This window comes from Enoplosus armatus, chromosome 9 (genome assembly GCF_043641665.1).
Source record: "Enoplosus armatus isolate fEnoArm2 chromosome 9, fEnoArm2.hap1, whole genome shotgun sequence".
Taxonomy (NCBI): domain Eukaryota; kingdom Metazoa; phylum Chordata; class Actinopteri; order Centrarchiformes; family Enoplosidae; genus Enoplosus; species Enoplosus armatus.
In genome coordinates, this window is record NC_092188.1 from 17,612,635 (window position 1) to 17,638,436 (window position 25,802).

The following is a 25,802-nucleotide window of genomic DNA, read 5'->3' on the forward strand; positions in this document are numbered from 1 at the left end:
TGAGGAAACAATCAAGCTCGGGCTCATTAGCATATGAACGGGGGGCCGACGGGCAACTGCAGAGACGACAGCAGAGCTCTGGAAATCTACCGCGGAGCTTTTTTTAATCCCAGGAATGACTTTTTACAGTATTTTGTTGAATGAGAGAGAACAATCCTCTGCCAGTCCTTTCAGGCAGTCAAATTACCATCAGAATAAGAGGGCACAAGAATAAGACAGAATGCTTATATAGCGTCAGGTCAAAGAATGGAGACTATAGAATAAGTGTGCAGAAAGAATAATGTTTCTCCACCGCAACAATGAGAAGCTGAAAAGATAGGGATTGGCGTCTGTGTGTGTACACTTGTGTGTTGGGTTTGTCTTCGCACAGTAACAATGAGAAACAGCAAAGATAGCAATTGGCAGGTGCGTGTGTGTGCTGGGGGGGTCTACCCTCATTAGTGAATCAATTAAAATGTCACTATAAGCGTAGCAACATCACAGGTCGTGACATACAGTATATTGTGCGGGCATACGAGACAACAGAAATGGGAACGGTGACTTATCACATTACTGGAACAGGCTAAGTAATAATATCAGCCGTTGGTGAAGAGATTCTGCATTGTGAAAGTCTTTTGCAGAGGTGGAAGTTATGAAAAAGCACATTGGGGTCAATGCCTGTCTATGTTACCTCACACTGGTTAATATTGCTGTTCCAATATATTGTGTACCAGGAAAAAACCCTTGAAATGAATCATCACACATTCAACACGGTACCATAAAACACGAACACACAAACAAATAAAAGAAAACAAAAGTGCTCTTCGACATCGTGTAGCAGACTAGTTACTTCAAAACATAAATGGGGACCTCAGATTAACCTGTCAGTTATGACAAGAGTCTACAGCCATGCTAGCAGCTCTGAGAGGCTGTACTTTAGCTCAGCGGTGCTTTGAGCTAATGCTAACATCAGCATGCTAATGTTACGTATAATGCAGATATGTTTACCATGTCCATCATCTTAGTTTGGTGTGTTAGCATGCTAAAATGTAATAATTAGCACTAAACACAAAGTATGGCTACAGCTGACATATTAAAAACTAGGCTATAGTAGCTTATTAGCTTTTATGAGGAAAATATAAATGGCCATAAAGTTACAGAGTATGTCACCGCTATTTCATCGTAATTACAGTGTAGTTACAGAGTACGCAGATTGTAAAATAAAGTGGTCCCTTATACCACTATTTCACTATAATTAGTGTTTATTTTACAGTTTGCATGCTCTGTAACTACAGTGTAATTACTATGAAAATGGGGTGACCAAAGGGCCGCTTTATTTTACAGCCAACATACTCTGTAAATACACTGTAATTATAGTGAAATAGTAGTGAAACAGGATCACTTCATTTTACAGGTCGCATACTGTGTAACTTCATTGTAATTACAGTGAAAAAGAGGTGAACAAGGGTCTGTGTTATATTACAGCCCGCATATTCTGTATAAACCTATATCCCTCTGAATCAGTCAATTATTGTACATTTTTAAGGTGAGAATTTGTAAACATATAATACACATCCATCTCCCTATTGTAGGATGTGTGTTGGCACTTAACAGCAGGACACAGCTGAGCGGCACTGAAAAACAAATCCAAGGCCGGTGTATTCTACTCCACCTAATCTATGTTAATGGAAGTCATATGAAAATGCTGTAAACAAGCACTCCTGTTTAAGGTCATCTCACTGAGCTATGGTAGCAAACGCAATGTGAAATTATAAAACATGTGATGGTGCTGTAGGCTTCTGCACATAGATTACTCAACTCATGTGATCCTGCATGGGTACCTCAGGTTTTACCGATAATTTCACCTGTAAGTGAAGCAATGTTGCAGCGTCAATGCTGCAGTACATCTATATAAAGTCTTGTCTAAAGTAGTAACAAGGTTCAATATGCCTGTCTCCTTCAGATCGACCAGGTCTGATTTAAACACACTTATCTTTACCTCGTCTGCTCTCAGGTTCACTGCCCATTCATTATTACTCTGCTTCCTTCCCTCACTGTGTCCCTCATTCCTTCTTGTTTCTCTCTCTGCTCTAATTAAATTCCTTCATCAAATCTGAGAGGAGCAAGGGAGGGAGGACGAGATCAGAGTGTAAGAACATATTGAGTGGAATCCAAGCCCGCTCACTGAGATCAGATGATGACCTGAGGATATCTGGAGGGAAAATCCATAATAGGACATCGTAACAAAAGGTAGTGCTCAGTCAAATCATTGCGTTTTTCTTTTTATTTCTCAGGTGGAAGATTAGATAGAAACATGTAAGAAAAATGTGGCAAATAGAAATACATAACACAGCCAGAGAAGAGAGGCAAGGTAAAGAATCAGACACACATGATACCACTTAGGCCCAATAATTTTACACTGGGGACTTTCATTCAGATATGCACCTCCACTGTATACACTTTACTGTTGAAGTGAAACTCACAGTTTATATTCTATGCACTATGTTCCAACAGTATGTTAATAGAGTCAGCTGCCAAAACAAATTGCATCTGGATTATGATGAGCCACTGGACCAACATAATATAGTGAGGGGATGCCGCACCATTTTCCACAGGAAATTCCATTTGTTGGAATACTGAATGCCAGCCCGAAGTAAACCCGGTGTTAAATACATTTAGGTCTCTAAACCATTTCAACTCTCACTCCTCCTTTGTCCCTGTGAGAGATGATACACAGCAACTCACATTCATAATTCAGAATCCAATACTGAACCATTCATCAAATCAGAAAGAGACATGGTTCGCCCACTTAAAAAAAAACAACGGCTGAGCAGCGAGAGCAGCACTCGATGTATTCACCGATCATTACCCAGACGGTGCGTGTGCTTTGATTGATTTAAAGGCCTGATCAAATTACCTGGAAAAGGTTAAAAGTATCCATTACCGGCTAACATGCTTTTGCTATTGAGCACAGGGAGAAAAAGGGGAATGCAGCTGCATAGAGCCACAATCAAGCCCAATTGTATCCTGGAGGCATAAATAGTATTCAGTGAGGGAAAACACATCTTGAAACAAAAATATCACCGTGAACAGGCACAAGTTAGAGAGAGGCAATGGAGTAAACGGAAAGAAATCTTTCTCGAATGCAAACATATCACTATCTTTGCTGTTCCTTCTCTTTTTGCCTGGTGAGAAGGGGAGAATTTAAATTTTGAATTGCGAGTTTAGGAACACTCAACGCATACAACCAGACTTGTTTTCCATTTAAATTGTAAAATATAAGAGTAAAATATCAGAACATAAAGAAAGAAAATCCAGCTATGATCTTTCACAGGTTGTACAAGGGACACCAAGACAGAGTGGTAAATAGTGAAACAAAAGGGAGTGCAGAAAATAAAAACAGAAGCAAGGAAAAAGATGTTGTGAGGGAAGGGAGGGAAATTTGACGAAAGCAGACGAAGGTGTGAGAGGAGAGAAAAGCAGAGGAGGAGGGAAGGCCACCAGAGAGGTCACTTGTGCTGTTAATAATTTATCCTTTAAAAACTAGTCTGAGGCTTTAATTGGTGCTGTGGCTTAATCCTGAAACACACATACACACACACCTCGGGGAGCCTCTTAGCAGCTGTGCTCCAGCTAAATTGGCTACAGTGTAGCGTCGGCAGCACCGAGTTCCCTCCAGGTATAACACAGTCAGCCAAAACAGAAATGGCGGGCCTGCCAACCCCGTCTCATGAATCTGGGCGTGACACGTCTCAGCTTCTATCTGTCTCACACTCGCTGTCACGCTCTCAAAACAAATCTTACGGCAAATCAAAGCGACAAGACGTAAGTCCCTCGGTACGGTTGTTAGCTAGATAAACACTCGGCTCACTTCAGTTGTAATCTGCATTCAGCTGAGGAAGACGCTCTGTGCAGCATCGGGGGCTTTTGCATGACTTGGATTAAAGTCATTCATTTGATGATTTGACTTGGTGCAGGGGGAAAATGACATGGCGTGAATCGAATGTGCCAGGACTCGAGGCTCCACGACAGTTTGAACAATCAGGAAATAAAAACGTCATTATTGTCATGTGATAGCCTCATAACCACAATTTGTTCTTATTTTTTATTACAGTAACAGCCTGTTTTATGTAGCCCTCGTTGTGCCAACATGAGTCATTCAGAGCCCTTTTGTAGTTTAAATCTGCACAGGTATCAGGGGAAAAAATCTTTTTCTTTTCAGTCTTTGAAAAATAGTTAACTTGCTACACTTTGAGCTTTGAAAGAATTGTGTGTGTAACAACTGTGCATCGAATATCAGTGTGTGCACAATGTGGGTCCAGTGCATGCCTTCGTGTGCAGACGCATGTTTAAACTGCTTCAGTTGTGTGCAGTTTTAGCGGCTAGTGAACCGTGTAAGATGCCTCTCAGGCTAAAGTGCTGGCGCGGCCTCATGCAAAAGACCATTTATGGGGTGCTCAATCAAGGGATGTAAAGTTAAGAGCGTGAGGAATATAATTGAGGACAGCATCTCCCTCGTCATTCATTTTATTGGTTTGTACGTTTCTGACCTTTCTTATAGATTGCCGTTAAACATCCTGCCTTGTTCGGACAAACTAAAAGAATAATCCACAATAAATGTCATGCAAAGTATTTAACATTTATCCCTCCCAACATTGCTGCCGTTGAGTGCTGTCCAGCTGAAGGCACTCTGGCAGCGTTATATCTGTGCCTGATGGTTGATGAGCACATTTACCACCCCCATATCCTATCCTCACACATCAGCTCTGTTGGTGAGATAAGCACTTCGGCCTTCAGCTGATCCAAAGGGAAACCCTGCTATCTGTATCATATCGCCTCTCATACGCCAAGACTCCACCTTTTAACTATTTATGCCATTATTATGGCATAAGTCACTGACTAACATAGATGAGTGGGAACTGCAGAAGACAGACGAATCTGCTTTGATGAAAAAAAAATACTAAATCTTAACTCAAGGACAACTTGAAACGACTTTCAATTAAGAGTCAACTTTATGAATGTGGTGAAGAGGTTCTTGAGGTTTATGTTTTCTGTATGTGTTTGGCGTGTGGCCTGGGGTGGCACGGGCCACTCCTGAAGTTGGCCACCCCACATGCCACATGATCCTAAATTATGATTGGCTATCTGCCTGGTCAGGGACGGGACCTTAGTTCAAACCAACTGTTTGACAAGTAAACCGGACTTTCATTTATAAGTGCAATTCAGTCTTAAACCTTAGAAGCAGCAATGCACCAGAGTAGCCGCCTAGCCTGCCAAAAACCCCAGAATAAGAATAAAACTTTGGTTTGATTTGGAGCTGTATGTATAACATACACCACTCAGTTAGAATAAGGATTTTACTACTCAGAAACAACATTAATCTGCTACAGAAGTTCATGACAGATTCAATATCTGAGTCAGATTGAATTAACAGTACATTTTCTTAAAATTGACGTGTTGTGTGGCTGTATGCAGTTTCTGTGGTTTACCAATAACCCCTGAAGTGTCACCTCAGAGTCTGTATTATTGTGAACTGCATTTCCACCTTGAGAATTAGATTTCCAAAGTGAGATAAAAACTAGTCCAAGAGTTGTTGCAGCCCAAAATCACCCAGACAGCGAGGTTATCAGCCAGACCCCGGCACCATGAGAATACATAGTGTCTCCCAAATCCTATTGTACCATGAAATGTCACAGCACATTAGCTACAAGAGGGATTACCCTTCCTTGAAAGTAAAAGAGGGAGGGAGGGAGTCATTGAAAGGAGATAGAGAAACAGAGGGAGGAGAGGGTTATACACAGGGAGCCTGTGGGAATGTGCATGTGAACACATGCTGGTGCATACAGGTAAGTGTGGGGTGAATATAAACTAGTTCATGCTCTGTAACCTCTAATTGCATTTGTACATCCTTGCTAACTATTTTTCTCCATATAGCTACTTTCCCTTCTCTCTTCAGCTCCATGTCTCCCTCCCTTCCTCTCTCCTCTCCTCTACTGTGCCACTGGTCATGATAATCTCTAGATCTTGATTTGGCTATGCTTATGAATTATGTACACACACAGCTTATCTATGGCTGGGAAGTTGAGCTGGGTTGGCAGACTGAGACCAACAGCTTGTGGCTGTACTTTGGAAGAGTCTGCCTCTGTTGCTTTGTCTCTCTTGTGCCTCTCCACTTTTGTCAGCCCCATTTCCCTTCTGTCTGGGTTTGCCACTCAATCTGTAATTCGGCTGGACTTCCTGTCTCTGATTGACTGTTGTGAAGTCCAGATTGTATATTTTGAAATCTGTATGACTGTCTTTCAGCTTTGACATGATGTCTTGTGTGACTCCCTTTTCTCACACGTTACGTAGTGTATACGTTTATTTTTGGCTTCTAGACTGTGAATAAGCTGCCTTGGGCACGAAAACCATGAGCACACAATAATAAGAAGTGCAAGATTCAGAACCGTGGTGTCCTAGCAATATAGCTCTAACAACATAGTATATTTCAGAGAGAAGTCAAAGGAGTATTTGCTGAGAGTAACGAACGAGGAAGGAATTCCAATACCAGGGAGTCCGTAGATCTTTGATCCAAACAACCCTCCTCTCATAAGCTTATTTTAGAAGCTCTTTATATTTTCAACCCCACCCCCCCTCCCCTCTCTCTTATCTGTGCCTTTGCCCCCCACCCCTGATCCTCTCCTTTATTTCTGCCTCTCCTCTGCCGCTGTGCTTTAACTTTTTTGACCTAGCATCCTCTGCAGATGTACAATCCACCAGATACCTCCTCCAGATGGTAACCAGCACCACCTGGGCCTGCTCCACTTTAGTGTCTTTGTGAATGTGAGTTGAGCTTTAGGCTCAAGTGGGGGAGATCACAGTGGCATTATGTAATGTCCATTATGCTGTGATATATACTCTCCCTCTTATGTATACAGTGCGCTGCTGCTGTGCCCTCTGCAGTGCGTCTGTGAGAGCAATACAGCTACATGTATGTAAAGGTAGCACAGCTTTTATGGTATCATCAGTTGTATGTTCCTCTACTATTAACTTATTTTTCAAGTACCTGCCACTCAACTAACGCCCGCCCCCCATGTTTCTGGACAATACTCAGTAACAGTCACAGTACCCCATAACAAGAGATATCCATTAGTGGAATACATTGACTTTTTGAAAATAATCCTTTGGATCAATTTACTGCAGTGCAATAAGAAGATTGGTTGCAGTTTCACCTCTGTCGTCTTAGTATTTAATCTACTATGGTGCTTCAGAGATAATGCAAAACTAAAGCGTAAAATTCATCATTTCAGCATGCACCACACAAAACTAACTAACTAACTAAAAATTTCAATTTGTCAGACTAAAAACACTCTCTACAGGACAAAAGATCATCTTCACTTATTGTATGCCTTGTATGCAGGTGGGTCTCTCACCACACTAACTGAGTGTCCCCCCCATCATTGATTTCTTCTTGAGAGAGACAGGGAGGACTGAGAGAGACCTCCACTGAGAGGACAATTCTAGGGTTGGTATTGGTAAGAGTGCGACAGTTAGTATTTTCTGTCACAGCGGTGCACTGAATGCTCCTCCTGTTGTACACGGAGCCTCCACTGCATCTAATCTAGCAGTTGACAGTTGCCGTGTGTGTGTGTGTGTGTGTGTGTGTGTGTGTGTGTGTGTGTACATGATTTTATTACATACAAATACTTGCTGTACATCTCATTTATGCCTGCATGTGTGCTTGCATGTGTTTGAGTTTTTACAGTCTAAATAAAATGGTATTTGAGTGTCTTACTTCTGTAATTGGATGTTATTGTAGACATGAACCAGTAATAAGGGCTCATACAAAAGTGTAAAACAATGGCATATTGGTTAAAGGAAGAAAGACTTGCTTAGTGATTATTGACTGCTGTCCAGAAGGTAAAAATAATGGGATTATTATAAAGCTATAGAACTGTCAATGTCCATACATCAGGTGCTATCCATGTATTATGTAACTGCAAAGTATGTAAATGTATCAGCTCCTTGTCTAGGAGGAAAAATAAAATCTGTATATATTAAATGATAAATGATGTATTCATTTGAAGATGAGACCACGACTGGTGCCAGGCGTTCACTGAAACAAATGGGATTCGGGCATTAGGAATGATTTTGGGCAATGGATCACTTGTTTACATTTTAATCAGAACACATTGTCTAAGAATTTCTCTTAAATTTGGGATGTATCTGTTATGTATATTCCTGCAGAAGCCAACCCATGTCATAGTGTCTCAAAGTGCCGGGAATAAATATGTGGTATTCAACAGGAAGAAGAGATAACAACAGCATTATAGATTGAGATTAACTGTATGACTATGTTAGTATACGGATGGTTTGGGAAATCCGGTGCAGCTCAGCCAACTTCAATAGTATTGGAATGAGTCAGTCACCCTGAATCATAGGTCAACCCAAAAACAGCACAAATGGCAGCAGGAACCCTCAGAAACACCCACAGACACAAATATGCAAGAGTCCAAGAACAATGTCAAGCTTTGATAAGAAAGTCCTCTTAATGTACTCTAGTACTCCCCACATTGATGCCCTGTGATACATACTGCATAAGGGACATCTTCTTAATGTACAAAGTACGTTTTAATGAGCTTCAACACGGCATCCACATATGCAGACACATGCACACACATACTCACTAAACCTATAAATGCATCAGGTATCCACTGAATACACTGCTAGACAACTGAGCATGTGCACACAAGAATGCAAACATGTATGTACACGGAGATACTGCCTCTCAGGGTCTTAATTATTCATACAGGAAGTTAAATCAATGAAATATGCAGATTGCTGCTGTACCACATGTAGCAGACTAATGTCTCCATCTTATCCAATGGTTCAGCACAAATGACAGCATGGTGGTGGAGTTCGAGCAGCACCGAACAGAGGCAAAAATAAATGAAATAGAACTATTACTGAGCTGTGGCTTCAATAATTAATTCTCCCCTTTCTGCTAAAATGTGACAGAATGGACTCACACTCACTGAACTGGGTTTTTAAGCACTGTTTTGTTAATAATAAAGGCCCAATGAGTGTTAAACTGTACTGCACAAACACCTTGCCAATAATAAGTGAGCCTCTGCTGCTCTTTAAACCTTTGGCTAAAGAGCAGTGGAATACACGTTCAATATTTGAAAAAGCGAGCGGGCGGATGGCTTGCCAAATTTTACGAGCAGTGTTACCACTTTTGAAGCTGTTATGTTGTCTGTTCAGGTTAAATCAAGCACACCTCAAGCATTTAAAACCACTTTAAATGTTATTTTTACCCTCAACTGTCAGTCTCCTACACACAGAGAGACTAACATGGACAGACAGTTCTGCAAGCGACTTAACCAATGAACTATTATTGTTGGAGACTACATTGACTTCAAACAGTGGGGTGTCTGGGTGGGGGAGCTTGAATATGCAGTATTTCAGCCTCCTACTGGCAGAAACTGTATATTAAAAGAAATGAAGACGAAAAAAGTTGTTTCCCCATCTCCTTCACAGAGATAAAGGATCTGGGACATTCAGTAGGGATGTACAGAACTGTGGATGCACACTGTAAAACCTCCATACCTCCCCTCCACAGAGGCACTTGTCAGTGGTAACATACACTATGTACAGCACAGACTGCTGCTGAGATGTCAGAACAGTGATTAGTGTTCTCAGTACCGTTATAGTGGCTGCGGTGGCTCTGCTAATCTGCTGCTTTATTGTACAGCTGCACCAACATCAGCAGCACAGTTGCACACACACAAACCCCATTCCAGTGTCCTCGACGTAGTCACACAAGTGAGAGTCTCTCAAACACACACACACACGCTCAGTACAGAGTGCGCTGAAAGGCCAGGCAGCACAGCACGCCTCAGTAGTGTGTGCCAGCCTAATCTAGTCAGGCCTTTTATCCCATCTCCTCCCTCCACTTCCACTTAAATCAACACTTCACTGAGAGCTACAAAGCTAGTTTGCACCCTCGACACACACGTACACAAGCGCACGAGCACACGTGCACACCCGAACACGCGCATACGCTTCACCTCTCCTCCTTCGTTGTTCGTCTGTTTATCTCTCACTTTGGCACTCTCGCCTCATCTCTCTGAGTCTCAGGCACGAGCTCAAACCCACATCTCACACACGTGTACGATACTCAACGCACACACATGGGCAGTCACATGCCGAAACATACTTGCACACAACACACTCTCGCACAACTTTCAAAAAAGACTGGTAGTCTCTGAGGAGGGCCAGCAGTGTGAATGAATAGAAGCTGAATGTAGCTTAACAATCTGTGCCCAGTCAACTGAGTTGGCCATTGCCCAGGCTGAGAGTTGGTACCCCAGAAAATAATAATCCACTGAACAAAAGTATGACTACACATTATAGAGCTCTCCCAGAACTCCATGTATACTGATCCAGTCAGCGTATCCGCATACCTACAGAACAAAAAAGGTCACTCTTCAGACAAACCACTGTTCCAAAAAACCATATATACGAGCATTTTTTCTCTCTTAAGTTTTGGTTATGTTTAGGCAACAAGAAAGATCAGTTTACTTTGTAAGCCACTTTAACTTCTCCCTTAGAGGTTTTTTTTTCAATAGTCAAGAAATTATTATTTTATGCGTTTGAAAGACCAATGCTGTTGTTCTTCTAGTGAGGACAGCCTTGAAGTAGTTGTGTAGAACTTCCTGAATACTTCTCCACAGAGGGGGCGGATCCCATGTCCCATATCCCATATCTCTCTCTCTCTCACACACACACACACACACACACACACACACACACACACACACACACACACACACACACACACACACACACACACACACACACACACACACACACACACAAACAAACATTGAGCAATATAAACAGCTTACTTTCAAGTGTCATTAATGACCGTTCACTTTGGATGTGCTCCCTGCAATCAGCCTATGTTTGGACTGCCTTAACATGCATGCCCACACACACACACACACACACACACACACACACACATATACACACACACAGTTACATAGACAGCTTTGATAAAAGCATGAGAGCTCTGAAAAGTAATTTGACTGGGGCCCAACAAAAGGAGTGTTTTCCTAGGATAATCCCCGGCTGAGACTGCAGGGGGTTCTGTGAGTGTGTGTTTGTGTGTGTGCGTGCGTAGCAGAACCCTGGAGAGTGGGTGTCTGTGTTTGTGTGTTTGTGCAATTGTGTGTGTGTGTGTGTGTGTGTGTATGGGGGTGGATCAAGCCGAGCAGGGAGGGTTTTATTCAGGATTTCATTAGCAGGGAATAGGAGATGTTTGGCCTGGCCAGCCACCTCTGGCTCAGGGACAAGAGCGCGTCTGTAACCGGGCTAAACTGTCTGTAAGGGCAAACCCTGTGGTAATTTTATAGAGTTTAACTGTGTTTCTTTATTCCTCACAGACTGAGAAAGAAAGAGTCCAGAGGTCGACCGCCAGAGTTTGTTCACACATGGATCCTACTGTGCTGCTGGATACAAACAAATGTGTCCTGTGTGCTTGCAAGTACTGTGACACAGATGTTTTTAGAGAAAATATAATTTCTCTCTCATTTTTGTTGTTATTCTTTCATATTGATGAGTAACATTCTAATAAAATGATATAAATATATAGAATAGATAATTTTGAAACAATACACAATGTCAAACATTGTTATAGAATATTTATCATCTGTTTTGTGGCACATCATCTCCCCAGTTTGCACCGCCAGGTTCTCGTGGATAATATAATAATAATAAAATAATCACTGTATGCACTGGCATTTAAGGATAATTCCACACATGGAGGCATTTTGAAGAGGATTTCATCCAGTTGTTAGGGATAGGGTTGAAGGTACGGGACCATTAATGTAGTGTGTTCTGAATTTGAGGCTCATCGGTTGGATGCCTCACTGGAATCCTGGGGGATGGAGGCTTGCTTTTACTGATCAAACTACCGGTATTTGTTAAATGTTCTGCACGTTTTATCTTTACGGTTAGAGATTTTGCACTTCACAGCTTTAATGTGGTCAGGATGCGTTAGCCTTCAGCACACACACAAATACATGGATTCAAACATACACAAGCAGGCATGTTTAAAATCCTAGTGTCCTGCAGTTATTTGGCCCAGAAAAGACTTGATGAGAAATCCCTGTAAATACCAGGACTTTATTTTGTGGGCTTTACGTGTCAGCAAAGCAAATGTGCGTAAAATACAGGGATGTAATGATGAGCTCTGTGACTTCATGTCACCATGCACCGCCGAAATCTAACCCTGAGGGCTCAAGCTGGATTTATATTTGATGCAAGGGGTTAACGGGAGTTCCGCCGTTGATACCTACTCCGTAGGTTTTGACTTACAGTTCAGCGTCAGAGTTCACCCATAGCACCACCACATCACTAGACGGATGTATCATACATGATCAGCCCATATTGTGCTTTAAATATATTCCCCACATTAACTGTGTTTAGCTGTGTGGAGCTTTAAAAGATCTGTGTTCTGGAAAAGGAGAAGAAAATTGAGCCTTTTTTCAATCACAATTCTTGCTGTCCCCAAGTGGTATTTCCACAGCTGCCGTAGACCTGACGTGGAGTTATATTTTTGATTAGCTTCAGCATAACCACTTAATGCACAACTATAAATTAAGCCTTAAAATCACACTTGTCCCTTCATGTTAAAGGTTTCTGGTCCATGTCCACACCTGATTCAATATTTATTCATTTTGTTAATTTATACACTGGATATCTGTTTGTGCCACACTGCCAAAGTGTCTCTATCTATTGTAACAGTAACTGTACTTGTGCATTGTGAATGTGAGTTTTGGAGTCGAGAATGCTAACAGATGTCAAGGAAACTATAATAAGTGTGAAATAAAATGTATATAACGTGCCCAGTACAGACATATTTACACAGACCTTTAGTCATTGCTGTTGCTACACCTGACCTGTGTTTACTGAGACCAGGTGTGGCCTATCAACTGCGGGAGAAGGAATTTTACGGGCTCATGTCATCGAGTCCACGAGTGATGACAGCTCGAAGATTCACGATTTACTCTAAAAATTGAGACTTTCGTCCACAATACGTAGCAAAAGATAACCAGTGGAGTCTTTTTCACATTTTCTCCACTGAAAATTCAGACTCTCTTTATTACAGCTATCACTGCCCTTATTACGCTCTCCACAAATGGCTGGATTCAACAGGTCCAGGTCTGTGAAATGTAAAGACACTGAAGTAGCTGAAGAGAGACGGGTAAATGACAAAATCGCTGGAATGTGCTTAATGTCACAGCTCGATTCACACTAACTGTGTAAAGGTATTCACGAATGCCATTTTCCTTTAACATGTCTGACCCGCACTGCACTGAGACAAGAATAGACACAGTGAAAAGATACAAGGATAAGAGTGAGAGTGAGAAAGGAAAAAGAGAGAGGAGAAATATACCGAAGGAAGCAACAGCTAAGTAGGATAAGGAACAACATATGGGGGAAAATCCCTCAGGCCATTCTTTCAATTATCTCTCTGGTCCCTGGTGTAGGGATCACTCGCCCACCAACACACACACCCTCCCACCCCGCCATCTCACACAAAATGAGAATAAGAAATGCGCCGACCATATCCCCACACTGTAATAATGCCGTCTTGCATTTAATGCACAGAATGTATGTGAAATAATGATTGTGTGTTAGAGATGAATATTTTCAATTACATAAATGTATTTGGTCTGTGAACACAAAATATTAATATAGTTCTTGTTTACATACAAACAAGAAACAGTCAGCAAGGTTTTCATTTCATTATATGTAAAGAACAGAAACATCAGCTTTATAGATTTTCACCAACATATTTCTTTACCCCAGACAACTCTGAACAGGAGAAGCAGTTTAGAAACTGGATGAATGAACTTGCATAGGTGATTAAGGGCTAATTAAATGGTAAATTCATTAGAGATGACTAATAGAAGTTTGAACTAGATGTGTACTATAATATAGCAGGCTTTCATGAAATATATCACTTTATTAATCAAAGAAACAAAACAAGCGCCTTAATCATACTGGATCAATTTATGTGTAATTTGATGAAATTCCTTATCTCCGTATCTGTGACTGCATGTAGGTGTAGGTGTAACAAATGCAGACAACATCTGCCCATGTGTGATGCACTGCCTGACTCATGCCCAGTGCCCACATTCTGTGCAAACAGTTTGACACAGCGACATCATGGTTCAGCAGGTTTGGTGTAAAAAGGCTCTCACACAAGTCAGCTGATGATCGTTAAGCTAGGAACAGGCTTTCAGATTACTAAAACCAACATATTGTAGACGAGAGTCCCATTGAGAAAAGAGCACATGTTTAACAACTGAGTAAATACAGATGATAATACATTCAATTTGGGTGAAACGATGGATGAAGAGACAAGAACTGTACACACCACAGGAAGCTGGAGGTGAGTGAACTCTGCACTGAAACCTGGACACTACTTCATAATATACTTTCTCACACTATTTTACTATTTGCTCTCCATTTTTAGCCATTTGTGTCAAAATTATATAATTTGTGACACACAAATTATACTTACGCATTGCATAATAAATTGTAATTTAGGTATTAGACTGCTGGGCTACAAGCATAGTGCAAAAACTGTCAAGCCCATCCATGTACTTGAACATCAAGTACATGTACTTGAAAATCAGAGACTGCATCTTTCAATCTGTTCTGTTAATGAATGGATGTGTGGCGAACACTCATTATTTGCTGTATAGCTGAAGGCCGCAATCCATACAATGCAGAGATACATGGCATTTGTAAAATCTGAACAGAATCTCCTTCTGTCTTCAGAAACTAGATCAGCTTCATGGCCAGGGGCCATACCCTCCGCACTGTATTACACACTCTCACGCAGACACACTTAAAATAGCTAACAGCAAGAGGTTGTGCTCTTTTCACCCCACCTTTGTCAGGCACTTCTCAAAGAGCTGTGATATCAGTGCGAGTCTTGGACATTTTGTTTAGCCTTTGTATTTCAGTTGCTGCTTCCTCTAAACATGATTTGCCAAAACATCTGCGTGCTAACTGGAATTATGTTTTCTGCCAGACAATATTAAATCATTGGACATTCTATCAGGAAGTGTTGGGGACTATTGGAGCCCTCAGCAATTTCCGTGGAGTAACTGTTTGAGGTAGAGGGCTCTGACAGGAGCTTTTAAGAGGCAGAGAATCCATTAGACAAGGGTCGCTACAAAGTGGCCAACTATTAAAAATGCAGCAGCACCATTATTCCCTGACCCAGCCTACAACTTGTGTCTCCTTCACTGCATCGTTCTTTATTTTCCTTTGGATCTTTATCTCTCTCTTTTTTAGTTCTTTTGAATTATTTTTGCTGCCGCCATCTGTTCTCTTTTTGATACATCTCTCTCTACTATCCTTCACATCCCTTTTTTCTCCTCTATCCTCCTTTCGCTCTCCCTCCTCCGCATATTTTCTATTACAAAACTGGCAGGGGTGAGCCTCTCTCACCCCTCTGTGCGTGCGCTGACCCGCTGAAGCTTTTTCACTCCTATTCAACATAGCGAGGCACCGGTCAGCGTCCGCTACTGTACTGGGACAAGAATAGAACAGCCCACGGAGAATAATAAATGGACATATATGGGTGGTTAGGAGAGTCCCTTTTAAGCAGTAAAAACTACCCAAGCCCAGCAAACTGAACAGATGGTAGGAGAGAGAGAGGGAGAGAGAGCCCAGAACACAGTGGGAGAGAGGCAGGAAAAGAGAGAGAGGCAGAGAAAAAGCAGGGAAAGGAGGGAGAGTGTTGGGTAGGACATTAGAAGATTAGAAGATCTATTCCCCACATTTGCATATGATGCGATCAAGAGCAGAGCTGAGATCCAAACAGAATAGCTGGGTCTTAAACAACAAGCAGATGATAATATTGTTGGTTGTAAAACTACAACTGATGCAGGCAGGCAGATGTGTGAGGAGAAGCCGGGCATGAGCAGAATGCATGCTGTGCTATAAACCCCATACCCTCTGTTTACTTTTCACACACACACACACACACCCACACTATTCAGTTTCTGTACGTATGTGTGACGTGTGCTGCATAATTTAAGGTCGCTGTTTCTGCGAAGGCAAAGTACTTTATGATTGACAAGAGGAGGAACAAGGAAGGGAGGAAGGAAGTGACAGGAAAGGGAGGACAGATAGAACCGCTCAGTGAACAAGTTAATCCAATTTTTTGGGGTGTCCTCGTTGTGTTTACACATGCGCATGTCCATGTTGTGTGTGTGTCCCTCTTTCCCTCCTGCCTCTACGATGTTCACTCATCACAGCTAAGCCAACCACTGACCACATTTATCTAGCGCATAATAGAGAGTAATTGAATGTGAAAAGCTCATTTTTGAAGGGATGGAATATTCTATTTAGATGTCCGGGCGTGTCCGCATGTGTCATTACTTTGATATCAGCTGAATGCTGTTTCTCATTACCCTAATTAAAGCTCCTCGTGTGCCACTGAGCATATTAGCACACTGATCTGCCGCAAACTAACGATCGGCTGGTTGATAATGGGACTCCCCCCCCCCCCCCCCCCCCCCCCCCCTTTCAGCTTCTCTCTTATCTTGCTCTTAACGATTATCATCAAAGATTCACGTCCTAAGTCAATCATCATCACAGGCAAAAAAGATTTTTTTAAAAACTTCAATAGCTTTACTATGTTCAGAGGCACCACCGTGCATGTATTTACAGATGAAAGTCCGTATATAGGAATATATAGAGAGACAAAGGTGTCAAAGTAAAGCAAATCATGTTAAAGATAAAAGAAATAACGACATATGGGGAGATGAGATGAACTAGAAGTCACAAGAGTTATAGTATATGTTAACTTAAGATAAGGACGAGTATCTGGCTTATCTAAGGAAGTATCCAGCAGATCAAACTTTAGATCAAAGCCTTACGGTGGGAAAGAACAAATGTTTGTGACGAGGGCGTTTGCCTTGTCAAAACCAGGCAGTCGTGCATGTCTTGAATGCCACTTTTCCACTTCAAAAAGAAGGCAACATGTCAGATTTGGTTGTTATTGCTGTGAAATCTGCTGTGGCGACACATTACACCCCGACTACTCTGAAAGTCACAGCAACAATCACAAGCTACGATCTTTCGTTTTGCACTTTCATTTGCTCCAATTAGGGATTTCACAGACTAGATTTCCTGCACAAACCTAAGAAAAATGCTTTCAGTCGATTACTTAACTATGCCCTCTAAGCAACAGAGCGGGCATCAACAATATGCCAACTGAAACTAGCTCACGGAGGCCATTAGGAAAATCCTAAACATTGATTGTACTTAAGAATGATATATTTGAGCAGCAGCTTGTCCCTCCAGCTATAGCCTCTGGTTAAATTTTAACAAATCACCCAGAGAATGCAGCTGCGCTTCAGCGTCAGCCCTCCCCCTGATCCCCTCAAACCCTCTTACAGCCATGATTAAGGGCCACTAGGCTCGCATAAGAGGGCATGCTGTCCCTCCCTGCCCCCTGCTAATGTACACTAACTGTACCTATAGCCCATTATGGAGGCAGAGCAAGAGCCATTCTCCATTTAATAGCCGCACACACACTCTTTCACCTGGCTGAGCATTGTTGGTTTAAGCTAGTCATTTCATAACTGCCTTTGTGTGAAGGTGGTGCATGTGTGTACGCCTGTGAGGGAGGGTGTCTGTTTAAAGATTGCTATTGTAAGGCAGCGAAGGCAGCTTCTACACACACACACAAACAAACACACACACACACACACACGATTGATTTCCACAGGAGGAGAGCCTCCACTCTCTGGAATCAAGATTAATAAGAGGCCATTTACATCTCCAATCAGATCAGTGACAGAGAGAGAGAGAGAGAGAGAGAGAGAGAGAGAGAGAGAGAGAGAGAAGTGAAAAGTGTGAGAAAGAGCTAAAAAGAGACCACACAGTAAATACAACCGGTAAGTCTTTGTCTGCTCTCGTCTAATTGTACACAAAGAAAAAGACCATGAAAACCACCTGCATGCCCACATTCACACCCACAAATATTTACACACACACACACACACACAGATACTCCTCATATTTGAAGTCAGAGTGGCACAGGCCGATCAAACACTAGGCTGTTGTCAAGGTCCATATAGATGTATGACTGAGCTATTCTATGGGGCCTCCGACACACACACACACACACACAGAACTGTTCTTCAGGGATCCGGAGAGCTTTAATGACAGCAAGCTGCACTGAGAAGAGGTCAGGCAGGGGAGTCACCGCTCAGAGGCCACACACACATGCAGACACACACACACTCACATTAACACAGGATACACACGGACTTACACACTCACACACACACAAAAATGAGCAAATATATTCTGTTCACGCTCACACATACGACTAAGTTACAGGCTCATGTACAGTCACGGATACAAAGCTGACATAGGTTTTATTCATATATGGATGTATATGCGAACAAACGCGCACACACACACACACACACACACACACACACACACACACACACACACACACACACACACAGGCAGGCACAGCCGAGAGGGAACACTGGGGAAGGTAGGATCCAATTTGATTTGACCTTGACAGCAGAGGGAGGGAGGGCTGGAGTGTAAGGAATGGAGCGATGGTCTGGGCCAGATGCCTGTTGCAGATACCTCGGAGAAATTTGATGACCTTGAACTGATCGAGATAAATCATAGAACAAGAGACAGCAGTGTGACACGGTGACACCTGCACACATAAAGCGGTGCGACAGACGAGCATCAAATGTTGAAGTTAATCTGACATACATGTACATGCAGCATAATATGTTGTGCAATAAACCTACAATCACAAAGTGAATTTTAATGGGTGCTCCTGGATTCAGTGGCAGGGCTAATTAGAAATGCTGCGTCTTTGTTATTTCTAGAACATCAAATAAGATTCCCTTTTAAGGTCATTTATATATCTGATGCAATCATGGCAATTATTAGTATTAGTGCAAATACGCAGAATTGATGCAACCACAAAATCAATGATGAACATGCTGCCAAAAACACTGTCAATGTTTTTCTAAGCTTGATTTGTTAGAAATTTGAATTTATCAAGAAGATTAATTCTGTTTTTGTCATTTTAATTCAGTGTGTTCAGTGAAAGAAACAAAAAACAACTTTTGCCAAGAGGTAATTACCACATACTGTATATCCATGAAGTTTCTTTTATTGAAAGGAAATTTAGAGCCAACATGGTTTATATTATCCAGTAGCAGACATTCACTTCGTCCTCCAGATTAGCAAACAAAAAGGCGTGCTCATCATTGGAGATGCTGTTTATTACAACCAAATCACAGATGTGCATTAACAAACAGTTTCCAGCTTCTGTTTGTTCATCTTGAGCACATTCTTAAAAGCATCAGACAGCTCCCAGATGTGAGCGTGTGCAGCTCTGAGATCAGCAGATAAGCCGATAATGTCGACAGTCTGCAAACACAATCTGCACACGACACCTGCAAAGGTATCTCGCAGTTAATTGGAAATATTAATATTATTTCCACTGAAGCTGAAGAGCTGCTAAAGTACATGTGTTTAAGCCAATGAAAAAATACTATATTTTATTCAGCACGTACTTGACTTGGCTGAATCAATGGGACAACCAAAAATCAAAAATGTAAACTTTTATTAGATTTAACTTATGTTAAAACTGCAACCTGTCAAACCCTACTTTTAGTATATTAAGCAATCTAACAATTAGAGCTAACATACTGATATTTAGTCAATATTGTGGTTGATCAGTATCAGCTATATTAAAGCCTCAAAATTTCAAGTCTTTGTTCATAGGATCTCAATATAGCTGTCCCCACCAGCTTTCATCTGTACAGTAATTGACGTAAACTGACATAATCCACAACTTGTGGCAGTGAGGCATGTATTATAAAAAGTTAACAAGCAGTGAGAACGTCTTCAGTGTGGGACCATTTCAAATTAGAAAATGAAAGCAGCCTAACATCCACTTCTTCTAATGATTGTGTTTGGCGAGGCGGCAGTCACAGCTTCTTTCAACATGACAAATTTGATTTGATCGCGCTTTAAATGTTATTTTTAGGGTGTTCAATCTTTTGTTCAGTAGTTTCGAAATTACAAGAGATCTATTTATACTTATATAGTTTGTCATTTTGATTAAAAAAAAGGAGAACATTTAAGTGCGGGGATGCAGAGCTATTTGGGTGCTTTCTAAAGAAGAACAATAGAAATATCAGATTGGAAATTGGCTGGTTGCTCAGTATTAAATCATTTGGATTGAAATGTAGGAAAAGAAACTGATGTGTTGTTGGTTCAAATAACAGTATATAGGACTCCACATTCGTACTAGATGTGTTGCTACTGGCCTGCAAATGCATCATGCAGTTTGGTTCAAGGTTCAGCATATTTTTAACAGTGGAGCAATCATTTTCTTACCTGTTCTTCCCACACTGTGTCCACCCAATAGCATGATCACTCTATTCTCATAGCATCCCACTCCTACGCTTTTATCTTTGCTTCTCTTTCCATCTCTCTTGCCTACTGACATGTACACATTTACTAAATATTGCAGCAAACCTGCCAACTGCTCACACTTACTATCACACAAAAGCAAAAAACAAATGAATCACAGCAGACAAAGGGAATGGCGGGCCGGGCGATATGATGCAGCAATCGATCAGGCCTCTGTAATCCATTTTCTTCTTCTTGGTGGTAGAGGACTCAGAGACAGAAGATAAGTATCTTGTGTGTGTGTGCATCTGTGTATGCATGTGTGAGTAAGAGAATTGGAATAGAAGTGAAAGAACAAAGAGAAAAACTTTCTGTACTCTTGGTAACGGGAGAAGTGTAGCAGGTTCCATCAATCATGTTTACGGCATGCTATCGTTGGTGAGTATGGGCTGGGGATGGGCAGTGAAGGGAGGGGTAGAGGGTAAGGGGGGGCGAGCAGGAGAGGGACAAAGTATGAGAGAAAAAAAAGGGCTGAGGGAAGGGGGGGCCTCATGCCCTGAACTTGAACTTGGAGCTGGTGGGGTCAGAGAGGGGAGGATGGGGTCAAGCACTCAGTGTGGATGGAAAAGGAAAAACCCCAGCTGACACCAATATCTCCCTGCTCAGAGACGGATGGGGGAGAGGGGACATGGTGCCATTTAGCAAGCTGTCTTGCGAGGCAATTTCAGCATCCATCTCTGTGCTGTTTCACCATAGGACCTAAAGTGAGTACATTTTGGTCTTTTTCCTGGCTTGGTGAAATATAATCTTACTCTAGATATAGTACAATCAGACCCCTTTTTGGGTCCTGGTCCATAGATGGAGGAACATCACATAATTGAGGTAAGAATTACTTGTAAATCAAACACTTGCGACCATCGTAAAATGGAATATGGTCTGGATCTGGTAATGATTGGAAAGGAGATTTAAAGAGGCAGCAACTAGAGAAGATATAGAGTTACTTAAAAGGAGGGTTGCTAGAGGGTTTCGAGACAGTTACAAGATGAAAAACTGGCGTGTATTTGCAACACACAAACACGTTTATTGCCAGTGAGTTAGAGGGGTAAAATAGGTCAACCTCGCTGACCAGCCTACCTTGGTCTGGAGATAGTGGGGGTAGTAGTAGGTGTAGTGGGGGTACATTGGTTGCTGCTCCAAACGTTTTCCCATGTAGCTGGAATCCAATTGAAGCTCCTGGAGGCTGGAGATAGAAGCTCGCAGGTGGGGTATGATCACTCCGAGGGGCTGGCCTGGATCCTTCACACGACTGTTTCCAAGAGTGGAAGACGCAGATACAGAGCGCTCTCCTTTTCAATGAGGTGTGAGTGTGACAAACGCACCGAGGGAAAAATGGATAGAAGCAAAGACACTACTTGGAATTTTAGTCCGTCTACTTGTCTGGGAGCTCACAGGGAGCCTCACAAAACCATTCTTCCCGTGGGTCTGGAAAGAGAGACAGAGAGGATCTGGAGTGGCAGCAAAAAAAAAAAGGGGGCTGGGGGAGAAGGAGGTGGAGGGTGAGGAAAGGAAGAAATGAAAGAATAGTAGGAGGCAATACAGGAAACAATAGGGGGGACTGAAGAGCAGGACGGAGAGAGGGTAAAAGAAGAGGGAAGATGATGAGGAGGAGGAGAAGGGAGGAATAGATGGGGTCCAGTTGCCGGTTCCTTGCACTCTCCGCTCTAAAAATCAGACTCACTCTTCTCCTTCTATGCTGCCCTGAACATGCCCCTCAATTTGCTTTCCGGCGTCTCTTACTCTTGTCTCTCCCCAGTCTCTTTCTCTCTTCCTGTGTATCCGTTTCCCTGTCTCGTTCTTCCTCCCTCTCTCTCTCTCTCTTTCACACACACACACCAGACGAGACCCTGATCCCACCGGGAGCCCGGCTGTATCCTGGAGAACACACGCTGTCCTCTGCTCTACCCTCGCAAGACAGTTAAATCAGCGGAGAACTCACAAATGGATATGGAGCTACAGAGAGGGAAAAGGAGGAGAGGAGGAGGAGGAGGAGGAGGAGGAGGAGGAGAGAGGGTGGTCTGGAGCTGAAGCTGTGACTGCCTTTTTTCTCACTCTCACTCTCTCTCTCTCTCTCTCTCCCTCCCTCTTTTGTTAAGCTCCGGGGATAGATAGGTAGATATCGCTGGAGCCCGGCGTGGAGGATGAGCAAAAAGAAAAAGCCTCGGTAAAAACTCCTCTCGCTCAGGAAGAAGCAGATAGCCTTATCCAGACGCGCACTCACACAGAGGAAAATCCCTTCTGATCCACAAGGTGCCTCCTCCAACTCTCTTCTCTTTTCTTCTCTTCCCCTCTGCAATCCCTCTCTTTCTTCTCAAGCTCTCTCCCTGACGGCTTGCTTTCCCACTGCGCCTGGCAGCCGTCACTGTGTGTGTGTGTGTGGTGGTGGCGGCGGTGGCGGTGGCGGCTGTGGTGGTGTGTATGTGTGTGTGTGTGTGTGTGACTGTGCATGTAACTGAGAGGAGAGTGTGTTTGTGTGGCTGTTGCCGTCTGCTCCACTCTGCGTGCTGAGGCATACAGGGGCTCGGCTTCAGCGCAGCTACGCTCCTCCCTCCCTCTCTCTCTTCCTCTCTCTGTCTGTGTCTCTCTCCCTCTGTGTTTTTCATGGAACTAAAGAACAGTGGGAGTGGTTGGTCCTGCCCTCGTTCAAGCCCCGGGGTGTGTGTGTGTGTGTGTGTGTGTGTGTGTGTGTGTGTGTGTGTGTGTGTGTGTGTGTGAGAAAGAAACAGAAACTGAGAGAAAAAGAGAGAGAGACAGAGATGGGCTGTTCTGCTGGCAGAAATGCGTATCTGAGTATGAAGAGCAGGAGCCGGGGTAAAGGGTGAGAAGAGGATACACAAGGAGTAAAATTTGGAAACAGAGAGGCCCCCCTACTGGCAGTCTTTAGACGCAGCAATGGCACATTTTCCATAATAAAAGCTGTCCTTAAACTGAGCAACATAATAGTCATATTTCCCATTTTATTGTAGCTATTATTTAATCCCATTTTCTATAATACAGCTTCTCACAAACAATTGGCATAACCAACATACGCACGTATAAATACATGCACGCACACGGTCTTGAATGACCCTCCAAAATGTGCGCCTGAATGCATCAGTGCACACGGGGATGCTCCATTCACACATGCCCAGTGAAGGGCCCAACATAGAGTGTGTATGTAGTTCAGTGGTTGTGTGGCACAGTGACCCACTGACACAGTGCTGCCTGTTATGTGATGTAACCAGGTTTAAGTAGTACTCTTACATAAGCACAGTGAGCCATGCATGAAAAGACTGCTCTGCCCTCTGACTGCAGCTGTGTGTGTGTGTGTGTGTGAAAGAGACAAGGGTTGGCAGACAATGCAAGTTCACTGCAGTGGAAAAAAAGGGCACAAGAATAGAATGCAAACACAAAACCTCCTCCAAGATAAGAGCTTTATTTCTTGTGGGCAATTAAATGACATCACTGTCTTTGTGCTTGTGTGCCCGTCTGAGAGTTTTTTTTGTCACTATGCCCATGTGTTCGTCTATATCTTTAGAGCATTCTCATGTCAGTTAAATTAACACAATAGTTAAATGTTTGGCTTATATATACTATATATTATATAGTATTATATATACTATACTATACTATATATATATACTAACAACAAAGCAGTATATAGTTGTGGAAAATCAAAAATACAAGCAGTATAGAGGTAGGCCAGGCGCCCACAACACATTGTTTCGTCAAGACATCTCAAATTCTCAAAAGGGATTTGTTTGACCACACACCAACAAAAATATTAAACATGTTTGATCCAAATTAGGACATGCCAGACAAGATAAGGAGCGCGGACAGCAATTAAACAAGCACCAACCCCCTCACAACATACTAACCAGTGTAAAGTATGCGTTAACAAATGCTACTCCAGATTTGAGAAGTGGGTAAACATTGTGTGCGCCACATTGTGTAGTTTCTACAGTGGTGTCACGATAGTTTTGCTTAATCAGGTTTCCAGCTAATCAAGAAATGTTTTACTTGACTCTTGTCCCGTCTTTCCTCAGCACCAGTGTGTGAAACAGCTCTCTGACATCCTATAACACAGTTCCTGGAGGCGAGCCTGGACTCACTTGTACTTTCATTTTCATCTGTATTGCCTTGTTAACCATGTGACAAATTGAGTTTATTTATTCCCCGGACTGGAACAAGTGTGTCTTCAGGACTGCACACAGTCACTTTTAGCTGTAAATTTATCTAATCTGATATTACATAATAATAGTAATAATCTATTTTAACCTTGAATTTTGATGATACAGTGTCGGTAGCTTTAACAAGGTTTTTAAAAGCCCTCTGAAGAATTTTGTGAGGGCACGTTTTATGATGATAATTATCAGTAACAACAGTGGCTGACATTCTCTGCCACCCAAAGGAGTACAGGCAGGAAGTTAGTCATCAGGGAAATGGCTGTTCACCTTAGATCAGACATAGTGGAGGTAAAGCAAAATGTAAAAACAATAATAAATTCTAAATGAAAAGTAAAAACATTCAGACAAAAATGTTACTTACTGTATATACTCTATTATAAATGTCGGTGGTCAGTTTAAATCAGGATTTACTTTAGGAACTTGTTGCTAAGCCACTTTATGAGACTATTATAAATGCCACACAAAGAATGATCACTTGACAGTTATGTGCCTACTTAGAAAAATATAATGCAAATGCTGCTGCCAAGCCGGTGTGGTGGAGTGATCGATACAGCTTAACATCTCTCCTCAATGACACTGCATCAATATTTTGATTAAGATCGTATCAGTTAGTTTTCAAGGCTATCCAATACTTCATTCATAACAACAGTTCCTATAATAACATGTAATCTTGTACATTGTAAATTAACCAAACCCATTTTCTAACATGTTACATGGAAGTCATGATCTACTGCGAGAGTTCGTCTCGCAGTAATTCCAGCATGAACTTCACCGTGAGATATAGAAGTATGTTGTAGGGATGCTGCAAGCAAAATCAGGCTATATCGATTATGTTGCACTCCTGAATCTTTGCAGTCAGAAAGGTTATACGGTACGCACACCGAGCAGAGCAGTTTGATAGAGGAGGGTTATACATTCATGCAGCGGCACCATGTGTGGAAAGCAAAATGACAGAGGGATACAGGGAGATCAGGTGTGTGTGTGTGTCTACTATATATGAGGAGCACACAAGCCTGAGTTTTCATGAAAAATTAAGATTGTGCTGACACCGCAGTTTGGGAAAACAAAGAGAGAATTGATTCTTCCAACTGCACAGTACAGTCCTATTATGAGAGGCAC

General features: G+C 42.2%; 1 protein-coding gene across 2 annotated transcripts in view; it reads right to left on the bottom strand.

Moving 5' to 3' along the window:
- Nucleotides 1-21,877, bottom strand: part of LOC139289835 (RNA-binding motif, single-stranded-interacting protein 3-like) — a 105,001-nt gene extending 83,124 nt beyond the window's left edge. For both annotated transcript variants that reach the window (XM_070911477.1, XM_070911478.1), the window contains exon 1: nucleotides 21,595-21,877. In XM_070911477.1, coding sequence (XP_070767578.1) covers nucleotides 21,595-21,669 — 75 coding nt within the window. In that variant the 5' untranslated portion in view covers nucleotides 21,670-21,877. The remainder of the gene's footprint in view (nucleotides 1-21,594) is intronic.
- Between the last annotated feature and the right edge of the window lie 3,925 nt (nucleotides 21,878-25,802).